The 24895-nt window shown below is 53.7% G+C and overlaps 1 protein-coding gene across 1 annotated transcript; it reads right to left on the bottom strand.

The window, feature by feature from the left end:
• Nucleotides 1-8797: 8797 nt before the first annotated feature.
• Nucleotides 8798-24448, bottom strand: klhl18 (kelch-like family member 18). Its single transcript, XM_042346882.1, has 10 exons — nt 24310-24448; nt 19930-20060; nt 18903-19043; nt 18267-18465; nt 17678-17838; nt 17035-17171; nt 15629-15851; nt 14534-14638; nt 10184-10295; nt 8798-9252 (listed from the first exon to the last, which is right to left on the bottom strand). The coding sequence occupies exons 1-10, from the start codon at nt 24427-24429 to the stop codon at nt 8866-8868; spliced, it is 1716 nt and encodes a 571-aa protein (XP_042202816.1). The 5' UTR covers nt 24430-24448; the 3' UTR covers nt 8798-8865.
• Between the last annotated feature and the right edge of the window lie 447 nt (nt 24449-24895).

Consider the following 24895-nt stretch of genomic DNA (forward strand, 5'->3'; position numbering starts at 1 on the left):
CTCTGTGACCATGTGTCATGTCCTCTGTACAGACTTTAAGGAGGCTTTCATGCTATTTGACCGGACGCCGCTGTCGGAGCTGAAGATCACCTTTGGTCAGTGCGGGGACGTGATGCGGGCGCTGGGGCAGAACCCCACCAATGCTGAGGTCATGAAAGTCCTGGGGAAGCCCAAGCCAGATGGTAATGGGCATCACCCACTGGGGGGGGGAGGGGGGGCTGAGCAGGTGTGGGAGTCCGTGGGAAGTGGGGCTGGGAATGGGGGCGATAATGGGATTGGGATTGGGAATGGGGGTGGGATTGGGAATGGGGGTGGGAATTGGGGAGGGAATGGGGGTTGGAATGGGGGTAGGAATGGGATTGGGAATAGGATTGAGAATGAGGGTGGGAATGGAGCTGGGAATTGGGGAAGAATGGGAATGGTGGTAGGAATGGGATTGGGAATGGGGAAGGAATGGGATTGGGAATAGATTGGGATGGTGAAATGGATTGGGAAGTGGGTGGGAAATGGGATTCACACACAGACTGAGCTACACACACACACACACACACACAGACTGAGCTACACACACACACACACACACACAGACTGAGCTACACACACACACATACACACACAGACTGAGCTACCACAACACCACACACCACAGACTGAGCTACACACACACACACACACACAGACTGAGCTACACACACACACACACACACACACAGACTGAGCTACACACACACACACACACACAGACTGAGCTACACACAGACACACACACACACACAGACTGAGCTACACACACACACATACACACACAGACTGAGCTACACACACACACACACAGACTGAGCTACACACACACACACACACACACACAGACTGAGCTACACACACACACACACACACAGACTGAGCTACACACACACACACACAGACTGAGCTACACACACACACACACACAGACTGAGCTACACACACACACACACAGACTGAGCTACACACACACAGAGCTACACACACACACACACACACACACACAGACTGAGCTACACACAGACACACACACACACAGACTGAGCTACACACACACACAGAGCTACACACAGACACACACACACACAGACTGAGCTACACACACACACACACACACACAGACTGAGCTACACACACACACACAGACTGAGCTACACACACACACACACACAGACTGAGAAACCCACACAGTCATAGAGATACACACACACACTCAGACACACACAGACACACAGACAGTAATAGATACACACGCACAGTAACATACAGATACACACATAGTGTCACAGAGACACACACACACAGTCACAGACACACACACACACAGTCACAGAGACGCACACGCTCAGATGCACACAGTAACAGACACACACACTTATATGCACACAGGCTGAGACACATACGCACACTCAGATACACATACACAGATACACACACACACACACACACACAAAGAGTCACAGATATACACATACAGTCACATATATAGTTGTATATACACACACACACTCAGATACACACACAGATTCACATACACACACAGACCGAGGCACACACAAACACTCCGACACATACACAGATGGAGACACACACAGACTCTGCGCAAAAGCCGTGAGGTGAGCGAGTGACTGTATCCGGGGATTGTCGGCCCGGACACCGGGAGAGAGAGAGAGAGAGAGAGAGAAAGTCCCTTCTCGTAACGTCCGCCTGAACAGAGCACAGACGGGGAGTGAGGTTTAACGTCTCATCTGAAGGACGGCGTCTCTGACAGTGGTCTCTCTCTCTCCCCCCATCGCTGGGCTGGAGCCTCAGCCTGGACTGTGAGCTCAGAGACCCCCGATGTGTGGGGCTCGAACCCACAACCTCTTGCCTCTCGGAGGGAGCGAGAGTGCGAGAGGCTGAGCTGGGCTGTCAGTTGGTCTCTCGCGGGGTTAATCGTCAGTGCCTTACCTTCTATCTGCTCAGCGGTGAACTCGATCTGCAGAACAAAAGAGTCAGGAGTGAGTCTGCCATCAGCGTGGAGATGCTTTCTCTCCCCTCCCTCAGACTGTCCCTCCCCTCCCTTTGTCCCCACTGTCTCCCCGGAGGGACACATCCCGTTTACCTAATTCCGGAGAGTATTAGGCGCAGGTTGGCGAGAGCCAAGGTTTGGGGGGGCCCCAGAGTGTGTGTTGGGGTAACTGCTGGAGTGTAACCCGCTAAACCCACACCGCTCGGCCATTGATATCACTGTCCGGCAGCTTTCCCGCTGCTTGTCCAGCGAGGACCCCCCTCCCCGTTAGTTAGGGCTTTGGCTGTGGGGTTACCAGGAGCTGAGGGGGAGGATCCCGGCCCCCAGTGACTGGTCAGTGAGTGCCCCGGGACACCGCGGCCCCTCCTGGTCAGGACCCGGACTGGAGACCGGCACAGAGGGGGGGGGGGACCGGATTCCGTGAGCGAGGGATGAGGGGCAGGGAGCGAGGCTGGGGAGTAGGGGGGGGGGGGGGTGCGGGTGGGGTTCGATGAGGGACACTCACCGTAACACTTTTTGGGTCAAACTCCGGCTCTTTGGGGGGCTCCGGCTCGGGCGGCTTCACTTCCTTCTTGGGCTCCTCTTTCTCTTTCTTTGGGTCAGGCTTCTTTGGTGGCATCTTCAGAGAGAGAGAGAGAGAGAAAGAGAGAGAGAAAGAGAAAGAAAGAGAGAGAGGGAGAGAGAGAAAGCACGGGAGAGAGAGAGCGAGCGAGCGAGGGAGAGACAAAGCGAAATGAAAGAAGAGAGAGAGAGAGAGAGAGAGAATGATGGAGAGAGGATAGGAGAGAGAGAGAGAGAAGGAGAGAGGATAGGAGAGAGAGAGAGAGAGAGAGCGCGCGAGGCAGACTGGACAGCAGAGAATGGCTGATGACCTCCAGACTGCCTTTTATCCTCCACCGCCTCACACTCTCGGAGCCCACATTCCGGCCCACAATGGGCACTCACTATAAATGGAAGAAACGCTCTCTGCTATTCCACACCAACTGGAATGGCATTGTTACTGCCGCGCGACCGGCACCGCCCGCGGGGACCAGAGGGGCTGTCACTCACTCGCTCGCTCGCTCACTCACTCGCTCACACACACACTCACTCACTCACTCGCTCGCTCACTCACTCACTCGCTCGCTCACTCACTCACTCACTCACTCACTCACTCACACACTCGCTCTCACACACTCGCTCTCTCACTCCTCACTCACTCACTCGCTCACACACACTCGCTCTCACACTCACTCACTCACTCACTCACACACTCACTCGCTCTCACACTCACTCACTCACTCGCTCGCTCACTCACTCACTCGCTCACTCACTCACTCGCTCGCTCACTCACTCACTCGCTCACTCACTCACTCGCTCACTCACTCACTCACTCACTCACTCACTCGCTCGCTCTCACACTCCTCACTCACTCGCTCACACACACTCGCTCTCACACTCCTCACTCGCTCACACACACACACACACACATCTCTCGCTCACTCGCTCACACACACTCACTCTCACACTCCTCACTCACTCGCTCGCTCACACACACTCGCTCTTACACTCCTCACTCGCTCGCTCACACACACTCGCTCTCACACTCCTCACTCACTCGCTCACACACACTCACTCTCACACTCCTCGCTCATTCGCTCACACACACTCGCTCTCACACTCCTCACTCACTCGCTCACACACACTCACTCTCACACTCCTCGCTCACTCGCTCACACACACTCGCTCTCACACTCCTCGCTCGCTCGCTCACACACACATCGCTCGCTCACACACACTCACTCTCACATTCCTCACTCACTCACTCACACACACACACACATCGCTCGCTCACACACACTCACTCTCACACTCACTCACTCACACACACACATCGCTCGCTCACACACACTCACTCTCACACTCCTCACTCACTCACACACACATCGCTCGCTCACACACACTCACTCTCACATTCCTCACTCACACACTCACTCACTCACTCATCCACACACACATCGCTCGCGCACACACACACTCCTCACTCACTCACACATCCACATCGCTCGCTCACACACACTCACTCTCACACTCCTCACTCACACATCGCTCGCTCACACACACTCACTCTCACATTCCTCACTCACACACACACATCGCTCGCTCACACACACTCACTCTCACACTCCTCACTCACTCACACACACACACATCGCTCGCTCACACACACTCACTCTCACACTCTTCACTCACACACACACATCGCTCGCTCACACACACTCCCCACTCACTCACACACACACATTGCTCGCTCACTCACTCACTCACTCACTCACTCTCACACTCACTCACTCACACACACACATCGCTCGCGCACACACACTCACACTCCTCACTCACTCACACATCCACATCGCTCGCTCACACACACTCACTCTCACACTCCTCACTCACACATCGCTCGCTCACACACACTCACTCTCACATTCCTCACTCACACACACACACATTGCTCGCTCGCTCACTCACTCACACTCCTCACTCACTCACACACACACACACACATCGCTCGCTCACACACACTCACTCTCACACTCCTCACTCACTCACACACACACACACACACACATCGCTCGCTCACACACACTCACTCTCACACTCTTCACTCACACACACACATCGCTCGCTCACACACACTCCCCACTCACTCACACACACACATCGCTCGCTCACACACACTCACTCTCACACTCCTCACTCACTCCTCACACACAATACACACACCCTCCCTCCTTTCCTCCCTCCCTCACTCACCCACATTCACTCACTCACACACACACACAATTACACACCCTCCCTCCCTCCTTCCCTAACTCCCTCACTGCCTCCCTCCCTCCCTCACCCCATGCCTTCCTTCCCGCCCTCACTCCCCCCCTCCCTCACTCGCTCCATCCTTCCCTTACCCAACCCCTCCTCAGAGGGAGGTAAGTGAGGTCTCCTCGGAGCCGAACTGGCTCCAGGGTGACATGTTTGGCAACGGGATGTCAGATCGAGACCCCCCTCTGTGCCGGTCTCCAGTCCGGGTCCTGACCAGGAGGGGCCGCAGTGTCCCGGGGCACTCACTGCTGTTAGCAGCACAGCCCGGCCCGGCTCATCAGCAGGACCTGGAAGGGCCGACCAGTCACTGGGGGCCGGGAATCCTCCCCCTCAGCTCCTGGTAACCCCACAGCCAAAGCCCTAACTAACGGGGAGGGGGGTCCTCGCTGGACAAGCAGCGGGAAAGCTGCCGGACAGTGGTCTCAATGGCCGAGCGGTGTGGGTTTAACCGGTTACACTCCAGCCGTTACCCCAATGCACACTCTGGGGTCCCCCCAAACCTTGGTCTCGCCAACCTGCGCCTAATACTCTCCGGAATTAGGTAAGCCAGGGAGAGAGAGAGAGAGAGAGAGAGAGAGAGCGCATTCCATTCCAACAATCTTATCTCTGGGATTTCCATGTGTAGATGGGATGGAATTCTCTGTTTGGTTCGGAGGCTCTTAAGCACAGCGATGGGTTTCTGCGCGTGTCAGACCCCCGGCTGCCAAAACCAAACAGGAGACCAGTCTGTGCCCTGTTCAGGCGGACGTTAAAGATCCCGCAGCGCTGTCGGAAAAAGAGAAGGGAGTTTCTCTCTCTCTCTCTCTCTCTCTCTCCCGGTGTCCTGGCCGACAATTCCCAGATACAGTCACTGATTCACCTCCCGGCTGTTTGCGGGGATGTTGCTGTGCACAGATTGGCTGCCGCGTTGGCTACGAGGCTCACGACGACAACAACTTGCACACATATAGCGCCTTCCACACAGGGCAGCGTCCCCGAGAGCTTTCCCACAGTCACTACATATCACAGCAAATCCTGTGCTGCACCTCGAGACGTTTTGATGTGACAGGCACTGGATCACGTGGTGGGGTTCGAGCCCTCGCCTCGCTCGCGAGAGGACCCGGGTTTGCTTCCCGGCAGAACAAAATGTTGGGCAAGTTTCCTGACTCCGCACCGCTCGGTTCACTGAGCAGTTGTTAGTCGATTGGCGGATCTCATTCCCGGGTGTAATAATCCCTTAAAAAAAATAATAATTTGGTCACAAGTAAAATAAATAATAATAATAAATGGGCCACTCAATCCACGACTGTGTGTGGGACGCAGCTGTGTGCAATCGGCTGCTGCATTTCGCCCGCAAAATATACAATTAATTCACTTTACAGCGTATTCCGTGAAGCGCTTTGAGACGTCTCGAAGACCGACCCGATCGGGCGCTGCGTCAAATACACGGATTATTAAGGATTATTATTATTGTTAAACCAGACTGGAGAGATTGATAAAAGGGCTGAACAGCGAGCGAGAGCCACTCTCTGTTCTCGTCAATCTCAAGTGTCAATCTGACAGCAAAGTTGCATTAAAGTCACACAAAGACATTCCACCTCGCGCTCCCCCCCCCCCCCCCCAACCCCCAACCCCCCTCCCCGGGGACAGAGAGCAGAAATAGCCCATCGCCGGCTCAGCCCTATTTAGGCTGTTTCTCGCAGTCGACACCTGGCATTTGTCCTGGGAAAGACACTGAGATTGACGAGGACAGAGGGTGGCTGTTATCTCCCTCCCCCCCCCATCCCCGTCAGTGACCTTTCCTGTCACACTTACTGCTGGAGACATCACCTCCCCTCACAGCCCCCCACCGCCCCCTCTCCCCTTATCCTCACCGGCTACACAAACACACATGGATGTTCTGCCGGTGCTTATCCTCAACCTGCACGTGTCTGGGTCTGCGTCACCGTATGTGTGTCCTCGACTTCAAAGCTCTCCACAGCTTCGCTCCTTCTACCTCTCTGACCTGCTGACTCCATACCAACCTGCCCGCTCCCTCCGCTCAGGGGGCTCCGGCCCGCTCCACGTCCCCGCCAACCCTGCGTGCCCCCTCCCTCCCTCCGTCCCTGAATCCACCCCCCAGCTCAGGCGCAAACTCTCAACCGTCCAGCAGCTCGGGACGTCCTCCCGACGTGAGAGCCACCGCGTAAATGTGGTTTCTTATTGCCGCTGGAAAGCTTTCCAGACGGCGCCATCAATGGCAATTTCCACGGCTTTATCTGCTTAGACTCCAGTTACCCCAACGCACACTCCGGGCTCCGCAAACCTCTCTTAGGATTGGGTTAAGTGTCGCATTCCATTCCAGCCGCGTGTTGATATGAATGTGGAATCTGTCCGTCTGGTGTTGAGACTCTTAAATCACAGCGGTGCGTTTCCAACTCTGGGAGTGGGGCATTCTATACATAGATATATTACCCCCCGCCAAAAAAAAACCTGGATTAACATTGAATCATGGAATTTTACAGCACAGAAGGAGGCCATTCAGCCCATCGTGCCTGTGCCGGCTCTTTGAAAGAGCCACCAACTAGTCCCACTCCCCCGCTCTTACCCCAGAGCCCCGCACAGTTTTTCTTTTTGAATACCTATCCAATTCCCTTTTGAAAGCTTTTACCGAATCTGCATTCCAGACCGTGACAACTCTTTGGGTAAAACAATTTCTCCGCTGATTGTTTGCCAATTAAATCTTAAGTTATCCCAAGCGAGAGGGCCTGGGTTTGATTCCCTGGTGGGGCAAAACCTTAAGCAAGTTTCCTTACTCCACACGGCTCCGTTTACTTCGCAGTAAGTAGTAACAGTCAGGAACCCGGTGGTTAGTCAATTGACGGATCGTGTTACTAGGGGTAATAATCCCTTTTTAAAATAAGTGGTCGCTCAATCCTACGACTGTTTGTGGACACTACTGTACAAAATTCGCTACCGCATTTCACCCACAAAATACACTCTGGAACTCCATCCCACGGTCCCTTGGCCTCGCTTCCTCCCTCGCCTCCTTCAAGGCCGGTCTCAAGACCCTCCTCTTCGATCGTGCCTTCAGTCGCCCTCCCACCTCTCTGCCTTCCCTCACCCCTACACCACCCCTCCACCATGTTTGGGCCCCGACCCGACTGTCCAGTGCCTTGGGATGTCCTCCCAACGTGAAAGGCGCTCTATCAATGTAATTTTGTTGTTGTTGTTGTTGGCAGTCAATTTACTTGACAGTATATTCTGTGAACTGCTTTGAGACGTCTTGAAGACATGATAAGGCGTCATATCAAAAATGATTATTATTATTATTAATATTATTATACACACAGATTGGGACGCAGACTCATGACTGTCCTGTACAAATGCAGCATTTACTTCAGTTACAGAATTCACATTTGACTTTTAAACAGTTTATAAAGTTCCTGGTCCCTCATCACAGACACGTCCCACAGACAGAGCCGGGGGGGGGGGGGGGGGGGATGGGGGAACTGTGGCTGTGTCCACACAAACATATATATATATATATACATACACACACACACACAGCCTCACAATCCCCCCCCAACTCACACACACACACTCCCTACAATACAGTGTTAGTTGGTGATGAGAGGGTCGCTGCCCACAACCCACCCCCAGTCACACGCGCTCCACACACACACACACATCTCCCCCCCACCCCCCACACACATACACACAACGCAGCCTCCCACCACAGAGCCCCCCCCCTACATACAGCCCCCCCCGTACACACACATCCCTACTCAATATGCGCATACCTACATACACCCCTACACAGCCCCCCGCCACACAAACACATATATACATACATAGCAGCCCCCACTTTCAGCCTCGTGCGCTCTCCCTCCCCCCCACCCGGCTCCCCCCCCCTCCCCATACATGGATACATACATACACGCAGCCTCACCCCTTCCCCCCGCGGTCAGATGGTGAGGAGTGGGATTTCCCCGGGGAGGGGGGGGTGGCCGGGGTCAGATGGTGAGGAGGGGGATGCAGCCCACGCCCACCCCCCCCTCGTGGCAGACCATGGGGGCCATGAAGCTCCAGCGGTTGGATTCGGAGTCGTACATCTCCACGGAGCTGAGGTTGGACTGACCATCGTAGCCGCCGATGGCGTACAGACGACCACAGTTGGGGACGAGGGAGACTCGGCTGCGCCGGGTGCTCATGGTGGTGATCAGACTCCACTGGTCGCTGGCGGAGCTGTACACCTCGGCGGCGCTGAGGAACCCCGAGCCGTCATAGCCACCGCACACGTACATCTGGCTGCCCAGGGCCGCTGCCCCGTGCCGACACCGCTTGTTAAACATACTGCTCACAGGGTACCAGGCGGCAGTGTGCTGGTTATAGTACTCCACCTAGAGAGGGGGAGAGAGAGAGAGAGGGAGGGAGGGAGGGAGGGAGGGAGAGTGTGAGAGCGTGAGAGGGAGAGTGTGAGAGCGAGAGAGGGAGAGTGTGAGAGAGAGAGAGGGAGAGTGTGAGAGAAAGAGAGAGTGAGAGAGTGTGAGGGAGTGAGAGAGTGTGTGAGAAAGAGAGAGTGTGACAGAGAGTGTGTGAGAGAGAGTGAGAGAGAGAGTGTGAGGGAGTGAGAGAGAGTGAGAGGGAGTGTGAGGGAGTGAGGGAGTGAGAAAGTGTGCGAGAAAGAGAGTGTGAGAGTGTGTGTGAGAAAGAGAGAGTGTGAGGGAGTGAGAGTGTGTGAGAAAAAGAGAGTGTGAGAGAGAGTGAGAAAGAGAGTGTGAGAAAGAGAGTGTGAGAGAGAGTGTGTGAGAGAGTGTGAGAGAGAGAGTGTGAGAGAGTCAGAGAGAGTGTGAGTGAGTGAGAGAGTGTGAGAGAGAGAGTGTGAGAGAGAGAGTGTGAGAGAGTGAGAGAGAGTGTGAGAGAGAGTGAGAGAGAGTGTGAGGGAGTGAGAGAGTGTGAGAGAGAGAGTGTGAGAGAGAGTGTGAGAGAGAGTGTGAGAGAGAGAGTGAGAGAGAGTGTGAGAGAAAGAGAGTGAGAGTGTGTGAGAAAGAGAGAGAGAGTGAGAGTTATAGGCTCTGCCCGGAGAGAGAGTCGCGGAGAGTTGAGGAATGATTGAGTTCTTGGTGTAGTGCAGTGCGGTGCAGTGCGTGTCAGGGCTCCCCCTCGGTGGCCAGTGGAGCGTCAGTCTCCGCTCAGTGAGAGCAGCCCTGGTTACCTGCCGTCTCTTTACCATCTGCTGGTCACTGGCGGGAGCTGGAGAGCTCGGCGGCCATCCGTTGAGGGGGGTGGGGGGTGAAAAGCTCAGGCTCAGGGTGAGGGGGGTGGACTCACCGTGTTGAAGATCTGCAGCCCGTCGTGCCCCCCCGACACGTAGATGCGGCCCTCGAACACAGAGACCCCGGACGCACTGCGACACGCACTCATAGGGGTGACCTCAGCCCACCTGGCGGGGAGAGAGAGAACGAGCACAGGTCAGAGAGCAGCACAGCACAGCCCACAGCACAGCCCACAGCACAGCCCACCCCAGCACAGCCCACAGCACAGCACAGCCCACAGCACAGCCCACAGCACAGCCCACAGCACAGCCCACAGCACAGCCCACAGCACAGCCCACAGCACAGCCCACAGCACAGCGCAGCCCACAGCACAGCACAGCCCACAGCACAGCACAGCCACACAGCCCACAGCACAGCCCACAGCACAGCCCACAGCACAGCCCACAGCACAGCCCACAGCACAGCCAACAGCACAGCCCACAGCACAGCCCACAGCACAGCCCACAGCACAGCACAGCCCACAGCACAGCACAGCCCACAGCTCAGCCCACAGCACAGCCCACAGCACAGCCCACAGCACAGCCCACAGCACAGCCCACAGCACAGCCCACAGCACAGCCCACAGCACAGCACAGCCCACGACAGGGTGATATGTGTTTTGCTGTGTGTGTGTGTGTGTGTGTTGTATGTGTGTATGTGTGCTGTGTGTGTATGTGTGTGTGTGCTCTGTGTGTGTGTGTGCTGTGTGTGTGTGCTGTGTGTGCTATGTGTGTGTGTTGTGTGTGTCTGTGTGTGTGTGCTGTGGGTGTGTTCTGTGTGTGTGTGTACTGTGGTGTGTGTGCTGTGTGTGTGCTGTGTGTGTGCTGTGTGTGTGTGCTGTGTGTGTGTACTGTGTGTGTGTGTGTGTGTGTGTGCTGTGTGTGTGTGTGTGTGTGCTGTGTGTGTGTCTGTGTGTGTGTGTGTGTGTGTGCTGTGTGTGTGTGCTGTGTGTGTGTGCTGTGTGTGTGTGTGTGTGGTGCTGTGTGTGTGTGTGCTGTGTGTGTGTGTGTGTGTGTGTGTGTGTGTGTGTGTGTGTGCTGTGTGTGTGTGTGCTGTGTGTGTGTGTGTGTGTGTGTGCTGTGTGTGTGTGCTGTGTGTGTGTGTGTGTGTGTGTGTGTGTGTGTGTGTGTGTGTGTGTGCTGTGTGTGTGTGTTGTGTGTGTGTGTGTCTGTGTGTGTGTGTGTGTGCTGTGTGCTGTGTGTGCTGTGTGTGTGTGTGTACTGTGTGCTGTGTGTGTGTGTGTGTGGTGTGTGTGCTGTGTGTGTGTGTGTACCCTGATCTCCCTGGTCCTCCCCAGGCTCCACTGACTTCCATTCACCGAACGGATCGATTTCAAGACCTTGTCACTCGTTTTCAAATCCCTTGGTGCCCTGACACCCCCCCACCTCTCCGACCTGCTCACCCCCCACTCCCCCGCTACCCGCTGCCTCCGCTCGGCTGGCCCCGGCCTCCTGGTTGTCCCTTGAGCCCTCCTTATCATCATAAGTAGCCGTGCCTTCAGCCACCACGCCCCGAAACTCTGGGACTCTCTCCCTCAATCCCTCTGCCTTGCCCCCTCCCTCCCCACCTTCAAATCTAGTCTGGATCTAGTCCTGGGGAATGAAATAGGTCGGGTTGAACAGGTTTCGGTAGGGGAGCATCGAGGTAACAGTGACCATAATATTATTAGATTTAGATCACTCATGAACAGGGACAAAGTACAGTCGAGGGTGAAAATGCTTGACTGGAAAAGGGCTAATTTTGATGGGCTAAAGAGGGACCCAGAGTTGGTGGACTGGCAAGTGAGAATGGCAGGTAACACGACCCATGAGCAATGGGAGATCTTCAAAGATACGATAGCTCAGGGTCTAAATAGATATATTCCCACAAAAGGGAAATGTGCGAGAACCAAGCCCGGCCTGGATGGCCAGGGATATTCGGTCGAGGATGAAAAAGAAGACGGCGCACGACAATTGGAAGACGCAAGACACTGAGGATAGCAAAGCGCATTATAGAGAATGCAGGAGTGAGCTTAAAAGAGTGATAAGACAGGCTAAAAGATCGCATGAGAAGAGGTTAGCGGGTAACATAAAGGGGAATCCTAAAATATTTTATAAGCACATAAAGGAAAAAAGGTTAGTTAAAGGTAGGGTGGGGCCAATCAAAGACAATGACGGCCATCTTGTTGTGGAGGCAGAGGCCGTGGCTGATGTACTGAACGAGTACTTTGCATCTGTCTTCACAACGGAAACGGATGCCCCAAATGCCGCAGTATTGGATGAGAGAGGAGAGGAAATAGATCAGATTACTATAGACAGAGAGGAAGTTCTGAAAAGATTGACTGGGCTCAAAATTGATAAGTCACCAGGACCAGATGGGTTTCACCCAAGGTGCTGTGGGAGATACGGGTTCAAATAGCGGAGGCTTTGGCCATTATATTTCAATCGTCATTGGACACAGGAGTGGTGCCAAGAGACTGGAGAGTGTTACCCCACTCTACAAAAAGGGGCAGAAAGACAAACCCGGAAATTACAGGCCAGTCAGCCTAACCTCGGTAATAGGAAAACTACTGGAGACCATAATCCGGGACAGAATAAATCTCTACTTAGAGGAACACGAGGTAATTAGAGACCCCCAACATGGATTTGTTAAAGGCAAATCTTGCCTAACAAATCTAATAGAATTTTTTGAAGAGGTGACTGCGAGGGTTGATGAGGGAAATGCGGTGGACGTTATTTACATGGATTTCAAAAAGGCTTTTGACACAGTACCGCATAAGAGATTAATAAAAAAAATTAGAGGCCCACAGTATTAAGGGGACAGTGGCAGTTTGGATTAAGAACTGTCTGAGTGACAGAAAGCAGAGGGTGGTGGTTAATGGGTGTTTCTCGAAATGGAAGGAGGTTTGCAGTGGTGTCCCCCAGGGATCAGTATTGGGACCACTGCTCTTTCTAATATATATTAAAGATCTGGACTTGGGCACAGAGAGCACTATTTCCAAGTTTGCAGATGATACAAAGTTAGGTCGGGTAGTAAATAGTGAGGAGGACTGTAACCAACTGCAGGCAGACATACACAGAATGGTGGAATGGGCTGACATGTGGCAGATGGATTTCAATGTGGATAAGTGTGAGGTGATACACTTAGGGAGGAAAAATGATAGGAGGCAATATAGACTTGGAGCTCAATCTTAAGGGGGTGAACGTACAGAGAGATCTGGGTGTTCAAGTAAGCGAATCATTAAAGGTAGCGGGGCAGTAAAAAGGGCATTTGGTGTACTGAGCTTTATTAGTAGGGCATAGAGTATAAGAGTAGGAGTCGTGGAGTCCTGTAGCTCAGTGGTTAGAGCACTCGCTTTGCAAGTGAGAGACCTGAGTTCAATTCCAGGCAGAGGGCGAAACCTTGGGCAAGTTTCCTTACTCCACACAGAGCCTAATAATAATCCTCCAAAACCCAAAACAATAATAAATTGGTCATTTTCAATCTACGACTGTTTGTGGGACATTGCTGTGCGCCATTGGCTGCCGCGTTCACCCACAAATATACAGTCAATTCACTTTACAGTGTGTTCTGTGAAGCGCTTTGGGACGTCCTTCCGACATGAAAAGCGCTATATCAAATGCAAGGATTATTATTAATAAGAGTAGGGGTTATGGTTACTCTGTACAAAACACTGGTTAGGCCTCAGTTGGAGTACTGTGTCCAGTTCTGGGCACCTTACGTCAGGAAGGACATTAAGGCACTGGAAAGGGTGCAGAGAAGATTCACGAGAATGATACCAGGAATGGGGAACCTTAGCTATGAGGACAGTGGAGAAGTTAGGACTTTTCCCATTAGAGCAGAGAAGGTTACGCGGAGACCTGATAGAGGTCTTCAAGATCATGAAAGGTTTCGACAGGCGAGATAAGGGAAAGCTGTTTCCGCTGGTAGGTGTGTCTGTGACCCGCGGTCACAGTCTTAAGATATCTACCAAAAGAAGCAGAGGGGAGGTTAGAAGAAATGTTTTCACTCAGCGAGTTGTTGGGATTTGGAATGATCCGCCCGAAAGGGCAGTGAAGTCCGATTCGATAACAGCTTTTAAGAGAGAATTGGACAGGTATCGGGGAAGACGGGTTTGCACGGTTATGGGGAGAAAGCTGGTGATTGGGGTTAGTGAAAGTGACGCTCTGTCAAAGAGCCGCACAGACTCGATGGGCCGAATGGCCTCCTTCAGTGCCGTAACATTCTAAAGAAAAATCCCGCTTAAAGACTTTCTCTTTTGATCGTGTGTCATGCTAACCGGTGCTCCCTCTTCCCCGGCTCAGGGTCAGACTCCGCCACTGTCAAACCCTGCAGGTCGTTGTGTAAATGCAACTTGTTGTTGTTTTGGGGGTTGAGGACCACTTACTTGTCGGCTTCTGGTGAGTAACATTCCACTGAGCTCAGGGAGCAGATTCCATCGTAGCCACCGCACACGTAGATGTGTCCATCCATCACCGCCGTCCCCATAGCACTGAGGGCGCAGACACACACACACACACACACAGTCAGCCAGAGCTCAGCTGCCCCCACACTACCCCCATCCCCACCCCAACCTCCCCCGCCCCATCCCAACCGCCCCCGCCCCATCCCAACCCCCCCGCCCCCATCCCAACCTTCCCCGCCTCCATCCCAACCACCCCATCCAATCCCCCCCGCCCCATCCCAACCACCCCCGCCCCCTCCCAACCTCCCCCGCCTCCATCCCAACCACCCCCGCCCCCTCCCAACCCCCCCGCCTCCATCCCAACCGCCCCATCCCAATCCCCCCGCCCCCATCCCAACCTCCACCGCCCCATCCCAACACTCCCGTCCCCATCCCAACACTCCTGTCCCCATCCCAACCCCCCCCCGCCCCCATCCCAACCTCCCCCGCCCCCCTCCCAACACTCCCGCCCCCATCCCAACCTCCCCCGCCCCCCTACCAACCCCCCCGCCCCCATCCCAACCTGCCCAGGGCGAGAGTGGGGGAGATGGGGTCACGGAGTTTGGTGCGGGAGAGGACACGGGCGGCAGAGTTCCTGATTATCTGCAGCTGTGGAGGGAGGAGTTGGGAAGGCGTTTGCACAGTCGAGGCCGGAGGTGATGAAGGCGTGAACAAGAGTTTCAGCGCCTGAGGGGTGAGGCAGTGGCGGAGTCGGGCGACGTTACGGAGGTGAGGGAAGGCAGAGCGGGTCATGGCTTGAATGTGGGGGAGAAAAGACAGTTGAGGGTCTGACACGACCCCCCGGTTCCTGAGTGGCGGTGAGTTGGTGAGTTGGGGTGCGTACCCCGAGGCGGGTGATGCTGCCGGAGCCTGAGGTGCGGAGGCGCTGGTGTGAGCCGATCGGGAGGGCCTCAGTCTCGGGCAGATTCCACTGTAGGAAGTTTGCCCTCATCCCGGACGTGACCCCGGACCCTCCCAATGGCAGTGAGGAGACCCCCCACTCGGGCAGAGCGCGGCCCCGCCCTCCCGCCCCTGTACCTGCGCCGCGTGGCCATACTCGCCACTCTGGTCCACGATTCGCTCTCAGGGTTGTACACCTCCACTGTGCTGAGCCGGGATTGGCCGTCAAACCCACCAATGGCGTACAGGAGCCCGTTGACCATGGCCACACCCACTCGGCTGCGCTGACTCCCCATTGGTTGGCAGCGCTCCCACCGGTTAGCGATTGGGTCAAACACCTCAACAACATTCAGAGAATCACCTGTAACCGCAGCGACAGGTCCGGGTCAGAGCCACAGTAACACACAGTCACTACACTGTGTGTCCGTCCACACTCCCAGGTCAGGGTTAGAGCCACAGTAACACACAGTCACTACACTGTGTGTCCGTCCACACTCCCAGGTCAGGGTTAGAGACACAGTAACACACAGTCACTACACTGTGCGTCCGTCCACACTCCCAGGTCAGGGTTAGAGACACAGTAACACACAGTCACTACACTGTGCGTCCACACTCCCAGGTCAGAGTTAGAGCCACAGTCACTACACTGTGCGTCCACACTCCCAGGTCAGGGTTAGAGCCACAGTCACTACACTGTGCGTCCACACTCCCAGGGCAGCCTCAGGTTGGTTTGGGTGCTGTGCTGGTGAGAGCTGAGCCGTGTAACGTGTGCCGATGACATGGGTTTCTTTAAGACTCATTCGCTGCGCTCAGGGGTGACATTGTGTAGATTAATCCACACAGAATGAATTGCCGTCAACATCTCCATTATTGAAGCGTACGACGACCAGGATCTGGTCTCAGTGGTGAGAGCCCTCGCCTCGCGAGCGAGCGAGCGAGAGGACCCGGGTTCGATTCCCCGCAGGGCGAAACATTGTACACGTGTCCTCACGCCACACGCCGCTGTACACCGGCAGTAAATGGGAACCCGCGTGTTAGTCGAGTGGCGAATCGCTTTTCTGGGGGTAATAATTCCTTACAAAATAAATAAAAATGTGGTGACTCAACCCACGACTGTTTGAGGGCCGCGGCTGTGTTAAGCGCTGTATCGCACACAGGGATTATTATGGAAGGTGAACGAGATGGACCTTTGGTCTATTTTCCCCGAGCAATTCCTACATTGGGAAATGTCCGTGACAAGGGCCAGAGCCAGACCACAGCGGCCCCGCCCGCACACTGACCGGCAGCCCCGCCCACACACTGACCAGTGGCCCCGCCCACACACTGACCGGCGGCCCCGCCCACACACTGACCGGCGGCCCCGCCCACACACTGACCAGTGGCCCCGCCCACACACTGACCGGCAGCCCCGCCCGCACACTGACCGGCGGCCCCGCCCACACACCAACCGGCAGCCCCGCCCGCACACCGGCCGGCGGCCCCGCCCACACACTGACCGGCAGCCCCGCCCACACACTGACCGGCGGCCCCGCCCGCACACTGACCGGCAGAGTTGAGGCCACCCACAGCGTAGATGAGGCCAGCGATGGAGGTGCAGCACCGCGGTCGGGTCTTGAACGAGGGAAGGTGTGGCCGGCGCTCGGGCATCAGGTGGTAATCCTTCGCCTCGTCCACAAGGTCCCTGTGACACACAGCGGTCAGCGGGGGGGGGGGGTCCGAACCAATCTGCCGTCCAAGATCCTGGTCCTCACCTTCAAAGCCCTCCATGGTCTTGCTCCCCCCACCTCTCCGAACTCCTAACCCCCTCCCATCCTCCTGCTCACTCCCTCCTGCTTCACACCCACACCTCGCTCGCCCCACTATCGGCAGGTGGGTCTTCTGCCACTCTGCCCCCACCCTCTGGAACTCCATCCCGCAGTGCCTCCGTCTCGCCCCCTCCTTCGCCCCCTTCTTTGCCACCTCAAGACCCTCCTCTTCGACGGTGCTTTCAATCTCCCTGCTTTCCCCCCCCCACTGCCCTCCACCCTCCTCCACCCCGACCCTCAGCTCGGGTCCGTACCTCTGTCTGTCCAGCTCTTTGGGACGTCCTCCCGACGTGAAAGGCGCTTTGCAAATGTAATGTTGTTGTTGTTGCCACGCGATACGTTAAATGTTAAGGATTATGATCATTATTTCCCACTCACTGACCGGCACTTGTGACAGGAGCGGACCAGCTCGTCCTGCTGAACCCGGTCGGTCAGGAACTGTGGCCGGCACAGCGGCAGCCTCACCCGCCTCAACAGCTCCGGCAACAACTCCTCACGGCAATCCTGAGCGTAACGCACCCAGGCCAACACTGCCTCAAACACCTGGGGGGGGGGGGAGAGGTTGGGGAGAGAGAGGGGTGGGGAGAGGGGGAAGGAGAGAGAAGGCAGGGGAGGGAAAGAGCAGAGAGACAGCAAGTGAGAGAGACCCACACACAAGGGGGGACGTTAGTGGGTACACGGCAAGAGATGAGCCATAACTACTCTCATTCTCCCCGACACCGCCATCTCTCTCACACCTTCTCTCCTTCGGGCGCAAACACTCCCACATACCCATCTCTCTCACTCTCTCTCCCCTCCCTCTCACCTCTCGCTCTTTCCCCCTCTCGCACACACACACTCTCTCCCGCGTCTCTCTCCCCCACACACACACTCTCTCCCGCGTCTCTCTCCCCCCCACACACACTCTCCCTCACTTTGTCTCTCCCCCACCCCCCCCCCCACCCACACACTCTCCTGCCTCGGGTGGGTACCTGCTCCTCAGACCTGACGTTGAGCTCCTCACGGCCCAGCAGCTCGCTCAGCTCCTCCGCTGGCAGCGACAGGAACTCCTCTGAGGTGGAAACCTCCACAAAGTGCTGGTGAACAAAGCTGTTCGCTGCGTCGTACAGAACCGTACACATCATGGTCTCCGCAAACTGCCGCACCCCCAGGCAGTTCTTGGGGTGTAACCTGGGGGGGGGGGAGCAAGGGCACGTATAATTAGTGTCCAACAACACACGTACACTGTCACCCCGCAGAGACATCTCAAATGCTTCATCACTTACACTTACACGGCGCCTTTCACGTCAGGAGGACGTCCCAAGGCGCTGGACAGTCAGGGATTTGGATCCGAGATAGGAGTTGGGATCAGGAGGGGTGGAGGGCGGGGAGGGTGGGGATAGGAGGGTGACCGCGGACTGAAGCGAGAGGGTGAGGCAAAGGGACTGTGGGATGGAGTTCCAGAGGGTGGGGGCAGAGAGGCTGAAGGCCTGACCGTTGATGGTGGGGTGGGGTGGGCCGGGCGGGGGATGTGGAGCAGACTGGGGGGAGGGAACGGACGGGCTGAATTGGGGTCAACAGGTTGATGCACGGAGCGCACAGACACCGCGCTCTCCTTTACCCCTCACCTCTCGCGAAGGAAAGTGCAACAGGCGTCCTTCACGTTCTGAAGCTGCAGGAAGCTGGCTCCGATCAACAGGGCCTGCACATTCCCCTGGTCTATGGCAAGGCGGCCATTGTAGGCAAAGTTTATCAGGGCCTCGAGGGCACTGCATGGGGGAGAGAACTGTATATAACATCCCATCGCACACAACGATAATAATCCTTGCATTTGATATAGCTCCCTATCATGTCCTTGAGCCGTCTCAAAGCGCTTCACAGAATATACTGAAAAGTGTAGTGGCTATATTTTGTGAGAGAAACGCGGCAGCTTAATTGCGCACAGCAGCAGCGTCCCACACACAGTCGTGGATCGAGTGACCAAATCATTATTATTTTTTTGGAGGGATTATTACCCCCGGAAATGTGATCCACCATTCGACTAACAACCAGGTTCCTACTCACTGCTGCTGAACAGAGGTGTGTGGAGTAAGGAAACTTGGCCAACGTTTCGCCCTGCCCGGGAATCGAACCCAGGTCCTATCGCTTGCGAGGCGAGTGCTCTAACCCCTAAGCTACAGCCACATGGTGCCACGTCACACTGGGGGTGGAGGAACTGTTTATATAATAATAATGATAATCTTTGCACTTGGTATAGCGCCTCCTCAAGTCAGAAATAAGTGACCAATGGGAGATTGTTGGCCAAGACACCGGGAATAGTGCCACGGGATCCTTAACATCCACCTGAGCAGGCAGACGGAACCTCGGTTTAAGGTCTCATCCCAAGGACGTCACCTCCAACAATGCGACCCCCCCCCACCACCCACAGCGCTGCATTGGAGTGTCAGCTTAGACTCAGAGACGAGAGCGACATCACTGAGCCAGACTGCCGTTCATGTGGGAGTAGTGTCTCAGAGGGCTTAATAGTGACATGGTGGGTACATACTGATATAATGGAGTGTAGTGGAGAGGATTTACTATAAAATGCAATGACTTGTGCCAGAGGTGGGTGGGTGGAGAGCGGGGGGGGGGGTTTGGGGATGTCGGGTGCTGTACCTGGGGTCCATGCCCTGCATGACGATCTCGTCCTGTTTACACTCCATCATGTCGTTGGTGAACATGGCATGGAAGTAGGGGATGGAGGCGGCCAGCACAATGCGGTGAGCACTGTACTTGTGCTCCCCGACCTGCAGCCAAACACAGGGATAAACACAGTCCCCGCCACCAACACCCACCCCCGCCCCACCCCACCCCACCACACACACACACACACATAACCTGCGAGGTACAGCACGCGGGGAAGGTTTAAAGTGATGCTCGGCTCCCAGGCCTCCACAACAGATGGTATGAATGGTAAGAGGTTGACCTCGTGTGTAGTGCTGATGGTAACAGGTGGATGTAACAGCAAAGGGGAGGTGACCAGACGGGCCGGAAGGTTTAATAACAAGTTTAATATGTTGGGAGTGGGGGGGGGGGTGGGGGTCACTGGAGCTGAGAGGGTTAATAATAATCCTCGCATTTGATACAGCGCCTTATCACGTCTTCGAGACGTCTCAAAGCGCTTCACAGGATATACTGTAAAGCGTAGTGACTGTGTACTGCCCCGATAATACGACTCAAAAACTCTCCTTTTCGACCATGCTTTCAGCTGCCTTCCTCTTCCCTCTGACCTCCCTCAGCCCAGCCCTGCCCTCCCCCACGCTCGGGTCCTAATCCCTGACTGTTCAGCGCCTTGGGATGTCCTCCCGATGTGAAAGGCGCTTTACAAATGTTGTTGTTGTTGATAACACAATACAAAATTACATTTACATGGGGCTCCACGGCCTCGCTCCTCCCTACCTCTATGATCTCCTGGCCCCCTACCAACCCGTCCGCTCCCTCCGCTCGGGGGGCTCTGGCCTGCTTCGAGGCCCCTGCCTCGCCCACTTCACCATAGGCAGTCAGGCCCTCAGGCTCTCTGCCCCCACATTCTGGAAACCCATCCCACAGGCCCTTCCCTTGCTCCCTCGCTTGGCTCCTTTAAGACTCATCTCAAGACCCTCCTCTTCTCCCATGCGTTCAGCTACCTTCTGCTCCTCCTCTCCAAGCTCTCCACCACCATTGATCCAAAACCTCAGCTTTGGTGTAGATGCCTGACTGTCCAGTGCCTTGGGACGTCCTCCCGACGTATTGTATTGTTGATGTTGATATCGGGATATTATCGGGGTATATCAGGGTATACATCGGGGGTATATCAGGGAATATATCGGGGTATATCAGGGTATATATCGGGGGTATATCAGGGGGGTATATCAAGGTATACATCGGGGGTATATCAGGGTATATATCGGGGTATATCAGGGTATATGTCGGGGGTATATCAGGGTATATATCGGGGGTATATCAAGGTATACATCGGGGGTATATCAGGGTATATATCGGGGTATATCAGGGTATATATCAGGGTATATCAGGGTATATACCGGGGGTATATCAGGGTCTATATCAGGATATATATTGGGGGTATATCAGGGTATATATCAGGGTATATATCAGGATATATATTGGGGGTATATCAGTATATATATCGGGGGGTATATCAGGGTATATATCGGGGGGGTATATTTCGGGGGTATATATCGGGATGTATATCAGGGTATCTATTGGGAGTATATTAGGGTATACATCGGGGTACATCAGGGTGTATATGGGGGTATATCAGGGTATATATGGGGGTATATCAGGGTATATACGGGGGGTATATCAGGGTATATATGGGGGTATATCAGGGTATATATGGGGGTATATCAGGGTATATACGGGGGGTATATCAGGGTATATACGGGGGGTATATCAGGGTATATATGGGGGTATATCAGGGTATATATGGGGGTATATCAGGTATATACGGGGGGATATCAGGGTATATACGGGGGGTATATCAGGGTATATATGGGGGTATATCAGGGTATATATGGGGGTATATCAGGGTATATACGGGGGGCATATCAGGGTATATACGGGGGGTATATCAGGGTATATATGGGGGTATATCAGGGTATATATGGGGGTATATCAGGGTATATACGGGGGGTATATCAGGGTATATACGGGGGGTATATCAGGGTATATATGGGGTTATATCAGGGTATATGTGGGGGTATATCAGGGTATATACGGGGGGTATATCAGGGTATATATGGGGGTATATCAGGGTATATATGGGGGTATATCAGGGTATATATGGGGTATATCAGGGTATATATGGGGGTATATCAGGGTATATATGGGGGTATATCAGGGTATATATGGGGGTATATCAGGGTATATATGGGGGTATATCAGGGTATATATGGGGGTATATCAGGGTATATGTGGGGGTATATCAGGGTATATGTAGGGGTATATCAGGGTATATATGGGGGTATATCAGGGTATATATGGGGGTATATCAGGGTATATATGGGGGTATATCAGGGTATATATGGGGGTATATCAGGGTATATATGGGGGTATATCAGGGTATATATGGGGTATATCAGGGTATATATGGGGGTATATCAGGGTATATATGGGGGTATATCAGGGTATATGTGGGGGTATAGGGTATATGTAGGGGTATATCAGGGTATATATGGGGGTATATCAGGGTATATATGGGGTATATCAGGTTATATGGGGGTATATCAGGGTATATATGGGGGTATATCAGGGTATATGTGGGGGTATATCAGGGATATGTGGGGGTATATCAGGGTATATGTGGGGGTATATCAGGGTATATATGGGGGGTATATCAGGGTATATGTGGGGGTATATCAGGGTATATATGGGGGGTATATCAGGGTATATATGGGGGTATATCAGGGTATAGGTGGGGGTATATCAGGGTATATGTGGGGGTATATCAGGGTATATATGGGGGTATATCAGGGTATATATGGGGGTATATCAGGGTATATGTGGGGGTATATCAGGGTATATGTAGGGGTATATCAGGGTATATATGGGGGGTATATCAGGGTATATATGGGGGTATATCAGGGTATATGTGGGGGTATATCAGGGTATATATCCGGGGTATATCAGGGTATATATGGGGGTATATCAGGGTATATTGTGGGGGTATATCAGGGTATATGTGGGGGTATATCAGGGTATATATGGGGGTATATCAGGGTATAATATGGGGGTATATCAGGGTATATGTGGGGGTATATCAGGGTATATATCGGGGGTATATCAGGGTATATATGGGGGTATATCAGGGTATATATGGGGGTATATCAGGGTATATTATGGGGGTATATCAGGGTATATATGGGGGTATATCAGGGTATATATGGGGGTATATCAGGGTATATATGGGGGTATATCAGGGTATATATGGGGGTATATCAGGGTATATATCGGGGTATATCAGGGTATATGTGGGGGTATATCAGGGTATATATCGGGGTATATCAGGGTATATGTGGGGGTATATCAGGGTATATGTGGGGGTATATCAGGGTATATATGGGGTATATCAGGGTATATATGGGGGTATATCAGGGTATATATCGGGGGTATATCAGGGTATATGTGGGGGTATATCAGGGTATATATGGGGGTAAATCAGGGTATATATGGGGGTATATCAGGGTATATATGGGGGTATATCAGGGTATATATCGGGGTATATCAGGGTATATGTGGGGGTATATCAGGGTATATATCGGGGGTATATCAGGGTATATATGGGGTATATCAGGGTATATATGGGGGTATATCAGGGTATATATGGGGGTATATCAGGGTATATATCGGGGTATATCAGGGTATATGTGGGGGTATATCAGGGTATATGTGGGGGTATATCAGGGTATATATGGGGGTATATCAGGGTATATATGGGGGTATATCAGGGTATATATGGGGGTATATCAGGGTATATATGGGGGTATATCAGGGTATATATGGGGGGTATATCAGGGTATATGTGGGGGTATATCAGGGTATATGTGGGGGGTATATCAGGGTATATATGGGGGTATATCAGGGTATATATCGGGGTATATCAGGGTATATGTGGGGGTATATCAGGGTATATATGGGGGTATATCAGGGTATATATGGGGGGTATATCAGGGTATATGTGGGGGTATATCAGGGTATATGTGGGGGGTATATCAGGGTATATGTGGGGGTATATCAGGGTATATGTGGGGGTATATCAGGGTATATGTGGGGGTATATCAGGGTATATGTGGGGGTATATCAGGGTATATATGGGGGGTATATCAGGGTATATGTGGGGGTATATCAGGGTATATGTGGGGGGTATATCAGGGTATATATGGGGGTATATCAGGGTATATGTGGGGGTATATCAGGGTATATATGGGGGTATATCAGGGTATATATGGGGGTATATCAGGGTATATATCGGGGGGCAGTTGTTACCCGGAGTGGTACCTTGAGGGTGACGTCGCAGAGGCGGCCGCGCCGCCGGATCTCCTCCATGGCGGAGTAGCCTCTCGCCGGCAGCTCAGCCACACTGAGGTACATCAGTTCCCCCTCCGCCGCCTCCTCCATCTTCCCCACAGCACGGCACTGCCACTTCCGGTCTCCCTGCGGACAACGGAACCGCACTTGCCGTACAGCCCGCCCACACCGGAACTACATCTGCCGTACAGCCCGCCCACACCGGAACTCCGTCTGCCGTACAGCGGGTCACACCGCGAGTAACACTGAGAGTAACAACACCGAGAGTAACAACACCGAGAGTAACAACACTGAGAGTAGCAACACCGCGAGTAACAACACAGAGTAACAACACCGCGAGTAACAACACTGAGAGTAACAACACCGAGAGTAACAACACTGAGAGTAACAACACCGAGAGTAACAACACTGAGAGTAACAACACCGAGAGTAACAACACCGAGAGTAACAACACCGAGAGTAATAGTCAGTAGAACAACAACAAATTACATTTATATGATAATAATCCTCGGATTTATGGTTCTATGATTGGATACAGAACCTGATCACGTCTCAA

The sequence above is a fragment of the Callorhinchus milii genome, unplaced genomic scaffold (assembly GCF_018977255.1).
Source record: "Callorhinchus milii isolate IMCB2004 unplaced genomic scaffold, IMCB_Cmil_1.0 Scaffold2, whole genome shotgun sequence".
Classification (NCBI taxonomy): Eukaryota; Metazoa; Chordata; class Chondrichthyes; order Chimaeriformes; family Callorhinchidae; genus Callorhinchus; species Callorhinchus milii.

Coding starts and splice junctions, on each gene's coding strand:
- klhl18 (XM_042346882.1), bottom strand. CDS start 24,429: ATGGAGGAGGCGGCGGAGGGGGAACTGATGTACCTCAGTGTGGCTGAG. Junction 17,172..17,677: donor CGCTCCTGTCACAAGTGCCG/GTCAGTGAGTGG, acceptor TGTGTGTCACAG/GGACCTTGTGGACGAGGCGA. Junction 14,639..15,628: donor AGTATGGCCACGCGGCGCAG/GTACAGGGGCGG, acceptor CTGCGCCCTCAG/TGCTATGGGGACGGCGGTGA.